The sequence below is a fragment of the Bison bison genome, unplaced genomic scaffold (assembly GCF_000754665.1).
Source record: "Bison bison bison isolate TAMUID 2011002044 unplaced genomic scaffold, Bison_UMD1.0 scf7180017864514, whole genome shotgun sequence".
NCBI lineage: Eukaryota > Metazoa > Chordata > Mammalia > Artiodactyla > Bovidae > Bison > Bison bison.
This window is the reverse complement of record NW_011495067.1, coordinates 684,848-691,034: the sequence shown is the minus strand read 5'-3', so window position 1 is coordinate 691,034 and position 6,187 is coordinate 684,848. Positions and strand designations below refer to the sequence as shown.

The 6,187-nt window shown below is 39.5% G+C and overlaps 1 protein-coding gene across 2 annotated transcripts in view; it reads left to right on the top strand.

Moving 5' to 3' along the window:
• Positions 1–6,187, top strand: part of ASB5 (ankyrin repeat and SOCS box containing 5) — a 41,076-nt gene that overhangs the window by 24,998 nt on the left and 9,891 nt on the right. The window contains exons 1-2 of one of the 2 annotated variants that reach the window (XM_010829915.1): positions 1,137–2,806; positions 5,846–5,925. In XM_010829915.1, coding sequence (XP_010828217.1) covers positions 2,746–2,806; positions 5,846–5,925 — 141 coding nt within the window. In that variant the 5' untranslated portion in view covers positions 1,137–2,745. Of the gene's footprint in view, positions 1–1,136; positions 2,807–5,845; positions 5,926–6,187 lie in introns of those variants that run through there. The other variant, XM_010829914.1, reaches the window with a different exon arrangement.

Below are 6,187 nucleotides of genomic sequence, written 5' to 3'. Positions count from 1 at the left end.
CACTTTACAAGGATCCCCGTGGTTTGGATAGACTGTTGGAAGCACATGGGGAGAGACACACAGACCTGTCAGGAGGCATTTGCATCAAGTCAGGCGGATATTGGTGGCTTGGACTAGAGTAGTAGCAGTGGAAGTTACGAGACAATAGTTGAAGCTGAATTATATTTGAATGGTTGAGGCAAAAGGACCTACCGGTGTTTGACCGTGGCGTGTGAGAAATAGAAATTCAGGAATACACAAAGACTGTTGGTCCTGAAGCACCTGGATGATGGAGTTGCCATTTACTGATAGGAAGGAGAGCTGGGAGGATCACAGACAGGTTCAGTCTGCGACGTGTTCAGTTACGTGGTCTAATTAGATAGCCAAGCGGAAAAGGTGAAGAATCAGTTGGAAATACACATCTTGAATTTAGAGGGCAGAGCTGGTCTGAAGATACAAATTTGGGGTGATCAACATGTGGATAATATTTACATCAATGGGACTAGAAGAGATCTTCCCAAGACTGAGTGTAGATGAGGCAAGGACTGAGCTTGAGATGCAGATCCACGAAAAATAAAAGACTAAAGAGAAGTAACTTGTTTAATAATAACTGCCTCCCTGCAAAAAAGCAAATGAAATAGTTAATACATATGAAGTTTTCCTTTAAACTGCTATGCTTAAATTTAAGGCCATATTATTAGTGCCAGGTGACAGAAGGGATGGTAACACTGTCTTAAAGCAATGGACAAGCAAAAAGAATAGTTGGTTTTAAGAGAAAGGTGATGACTTTCCTTTTAGAAATGTCTTGAGATGCCAGCAAAATATTTACAGGAGTGTCCAGAATTAAATTTTGTAATGTGTCACAAAAATTGAAGAGCTCTCTGTGTGGATGTGACCACTGTCTCTGAATTTTGACCGTTCCCTTTCCATTTAGATCTCCTACAGATACATGTAAGAGGAATAAGATGAGTTAGTTTTCTTAGCTTAGAAAATGAAAGTGAAGCCGTTCAGTCGTGTCCAACTCTTTGCAACCTCATGGATTGTAGCCTACCAGGCTCCTCCCTCCATGGGATTGTCCAGGCAAGAGTACTGGAGTGGGGTTGCCATTTCCTTTGCCAGGGGATCTTCCCAACCCAGGGATTGAACCCAGGTCTCCCGCATTCCAGGCAGACGCTTTAACCTCTGAGCCACCAAGGAAGCCCTTTCTTATCTTAAATGAATTAAATTACTCTATTTCCTGTATAGAAGATGCAGTGAAAAGCTCATAGGACAGACATACAGAGGTATTTGTTTAAAATGGAATTTGGATTGTATTGTCATATTTCACATGCGTTTAGTACAAATGTGCTAAGTACATTCGTGTTCACTACAATCCTGTGATGGAAATAGAATTATCCTTCCCTTTAAAGGTAAGAAAACTGAGGCTCAAGAGTCCATCTGTGCTGGCCTCTGAGCTCAGGTCTCTGTGATGAAGTCCAGCAGGCTCTGTCCACAGCAGCAATGGTTACTGGTTTTTATGAAGTGTGTTAAATAGTCTTTCTCCCTTGATTTTGGATATTCACGGGAGAACTACTATCTTTACTTCGTTAAAAATTTAGTCCTATTTCTTGAGACAAACTGAAGCAATGTTTTCATTTATCTGTGTGTGTGTGTGTGTGTTTTCTGTTCCAGCCCATACCCTGTATTCTTGTAAGATAACGGAGGGCTGCTAGATCATGAGCAGGAAATCAATCAGAGTAAGTGGCAGGTCCGTGCAAGTCCGCACACGTACCCGAAGTTTCCAAGGTACAGCTCGCTCTGGTGGTCTCAGATCTGGACTAGCATTATGTTCAGGAAGTGAACGACAAGGATGTAATCTGAGTGGAAAGACAAGGATGGTCTCAGTCTTTGAAGAGACTGGTTTTGGCAACATGTTACTTCCCTAATCAACCACGTCCTCAAGGATTTGTGTGGCTCTATTAATCTGCTCAACAGAAAAGTACTCAGTAAGGGTCAGTAAATCCCCGGTGATTTTAAAAGTATTTTATAAATCTGTGGATAGGGATGCGTTAGATGTTGTTGAGTCTGAAACTTCACCACATCTTTGGATCTTCTTTAAGACAAATAACATGAAATTGCATAGTTTTAAAAAGTGGCCGTGGAAGTTCCAGATTCTCGACTTCACAGTAAATCCACATTCATCACAAGCAGGATTGTTGATTTAAGACCTGCAGTCTGTAAAGTGTATTAGCATTTTGCTCTCTGATTCATATATGAAGATGTCATTGCTTTTCACCTCTCCTTGTCATCTCCTGTTTGAGGTGACCGTCCTGACATTCCTGTTTGGGACCATTAAGGAAAATCCGGTGTGACCCAAACCCAGAGAGCCCCCTGCACCACTCCTAAATTTGCTCTCTGATGAGTCCTGCTTCCACATCTGCTGATGGGACTAGGATGGGGAGAAGGCAAAGACTTTCTGAAAAATAAAATGGTTTCATCATAACCCTGGGCAGAGATCCAAGTGTAATACTTTTATTTCATTGCAGAGCACATACTGTAAGAAGAGGGGAAAAATGAATTGGGAACAGTCAGTTTCTCAAACAGCAGTGAGCAATAGTAAGAGGCAATTCTGAAAAGAAATCTGATTTTCCAAAAGCTGTTTTGCTTTTTAGAGGTAAAAGGTCACATTACAAGGAGCTTAGAGCTGCATAAAATGGCTGAACAGAGCTAACACATACATGGCAAGTGACTTTTTTTTTTTTTTATGCTGATCAAAGAAAAAAAGATATGAGTCGGATTTACCTCAACAGTGGCTGGCTTGAAATGCCGTGGGGAGATGGTGATTTAGGTATGTTATAGACCCCTACGGACCCGTAAATGTCTGAGAACGTGAATGTTTTTGCTTTGGTAAGGTGGTTGTTTACAGAATACGACAGGCTCTCTCCCTGTAAATTATATACCAGATGCCCTGGAACCGGTGTTATTTCTAAATATAGACACTCGCCTCCTGTGTGGCTACAGGGAGACCAAAGCAGTGGGCATTAGATTAGCTGGTGAAAGTTACAGACTTCTTGTAAAACATTTTCACACTGAATAATTTATCCTAAGGAGTTCAACTGAAATTTTATTTTTTAAATCTTAGATACCCAATGTAAAGTCTAACAAGAATGTAGAATTTAAAAAGTTGTAAATGAAGATATTTATCTTTTTTTGGTCTTGAGAAAGTTTATAAATCTTTCTACTGTAAAGATATCTGTATTGAAAGGTAAGATATTTAATATTGAATATATCTGAATAGAAATTTGCAGTTGATTTCCAGATTTTGAAAGGGAGAAGCAGGGAGGGGTGAAGGTTTAGCTCAAAACAGAAACTGGAGCGTAATGGATCCTCTGATTCTCACATGTTACCAGATTAATTATAGAAATTCATCTAAGGAATTATAAGGAAGCAGACCAGGTGGGGTTGCTTGGGAGTTAAGTAAGCAGAATTCAAAACAAAAACTTTTTTGCATTGACTCGCCAGCATGTACTATAAATTACTCCTGTAATGGATTGCTATGACTTTATTTCTCAGAGCTTACTTAGGAAAGAAAAAGATAGCAACAGTGTTGGTCATTGGCTTAAATACATTTATGAATCATTCAATTGTTTTATATGGTTTATTTAATTAAGCTGATAGCACGGAAAATCATTTTGGTCGATAGATGCTGTTACTTATGGCTCAAGTTCCCCTAATTTTGGAGAAGAATTGTTCCTTTAAATTCATATTAAAAACCTCCTGTATTTATCAGTTCATATTTAACTAAGAATGCTAGGTATTATTTGTGCATTTACATGGCAGGCATGCACTTAGCATGCTCCTTTCTAGCCTGCTCTCAATCCTGTCTCACAGGTAGTATTTTTCCTATTTTATGAGGAAATTGACCCGCAGAGAGTTTAGGTCCTCCCTGAAGGCTACCATCCTAATCTGGGATTCAAGGCCAGGCCTGCCAAGTCCCTCAGTCTTTTTCCTCCATGACCCTTCTGGGCTCCAACCTGCATCTCATCTCTCTCTTCCTCCTGGTCTCCATTTCTCTCACCTCCTCCTCCTCTAGCCCATCCCACTGCTTTTAGGCCACAAGCAGCAGGGCTCCTGGGCAGGTGAGCAGAGCTGAGTTCATCCAGGAAAATATTAGTAACAGGGAAGTGGCTCTCAGAAGACTGACCCCTGCCTTTCAGGCCAAGGGAGCCCTCGCCTGCACCATCTATTCCCAGTGGGTTTCTCACTGACCACCACCCACACTCTCCCGCAGACCGTGTGACATTTAACTCCCCTTTCATGCCAGTGGAGGTCTTATGAATAGAGATAATATAGCAAATGCACATACAAAACTCTGGCTTCAGTTTTTTTTTTTTCTTCCACCGTAAAGGACTTGAGGCTTGGTGATAAAGAAAATGACAATGGGTACAGAAAGCTCTGTGACCATCTTGGAGGAGAATAGGGGGCTGTGATGGGTAGTGAATTCAGTAAACACTTGCATTTCTTTATTTTGGCCCTGATGTGGCCTATTTTCTGAATGATGCTTTTCCATTTTTTCTGTCTTTTGTGAACAACAGCAAGCAATGCTGAATGGTCCAGAAGACTAATGAAATCATTTTGATGGATAAATTGTATGTAAAATAGGAATATCTAGTACCCCTCAGTTGTAAGTATTATGAATTTTGCTGCCCCTTACAGTCTTAATAGTTTACTAGAAAGAAATGTGTCCAAAAATGAATCCAAAAGCCCATTTCTGTAGACTGTTCTGAGTGCCAGCATCTGGTTAATGGCCATATTAGCCAGTGGCGGTGGAAGAACGGGCGGTGATAGATCAGCCTCATACAATTCAGCACACAGCGTTCAGTGATAAATTAAGGATAATGACATTTATTAACCCATTATACAGGAGGGAGCATTATAAATCATTATAAATATTATAAATGAATATTTAAATTCAAACATGTATTTAAGCATTGATTACTTAAAACGTTGTTAATTTACTACTGCTGTGCTCAGTAAATGAACACAGTGGTTTTACACAGGCAGTCTGTTTGGAAAGTTAATAATTTGCTTATTTAAGCATTCGCCATGAAAACTGATATATGTTTTGAAGGCCTCCAGAGTTGTGCTCTGCAGTCAAATTGTTTAATGATAAAACAAACAATTGCGTATGATTTTGAAAGCATTGAATTTTATCTTCATAGATGGAACTGGAAACATAAGTGTTTCCCCCAAAGACTTACTTATGATGGTGACTTTAGCATTTTATTTTGTGAGAACATAAGGCTTCAATTTTTATAAATTATTATTTTCCTGCCAGATTTGCTCTGTTAACAAATATTTATTGGGGTACACTAATTCAATTCTGCTTTTAATATGATATGGGAGTGTTGCATCCTGGAAAGAAACAATACCCCAAACCTAATAAAAGATAATTCTTTGTTCAGTTGATAATTCAAAGAATTGGATGTTGAGCTTATTAATTTCTTGGATAAGCAGGAAATAATGCTGGATGGAAAGGCAAAACAAGGGCAATGGAGATGTAACAATTCAGTTCTGGAACTAGACTATCTGGCTCTTTTTAAATGTTTTCATTTCTTCCAGAGCTTTCACTTCCTCAACTTTAAAACAGAAATAATAATGAAACGTACCTCGAAGAGTTGGTGCCGGGTGCGTGCGTGCTCCTCTGTGTCTAACTCTTTGAGACCTAATGGACTGTAGCCTGCCAGGCTCCTCTGTCCATGGGATTCTCCAGGCAAAAATACTGGAGTGGGTTGCCATTTCCATAGGGTTAAAAAGAGTGACAACAACCACCACCATAAGGGTTTGCTTTAACTCACAGATTTTTGTTTTCTTTCTTTTCTGGAAGGTTCCTGGGCAGATCGGTCACCACTACATGAAGCAGCCAGTCAAGGTCGTCTTCTAGCTCTGAGAACATTATTATCACAGGTAAAATATAACATATAATTTTATAATGCAATATATTATAATACATAAGTTTATGATTAACCTATAGTTTAAAATATGTCTCTGTTCCCTGAGCATACAGCATTCATTATCAATAGTAATCAACTCAAAAACAACAAAATTGCTTGATAACTTTTACTAGCTTTTTATTTTAACTCATCAGATCAGATCAGATCAGTCGCTCAGTCGTGTCCAACTCTTTGCGACCCCATGAATCGCAGCACGCCAGGCCTCCCTGTCCATC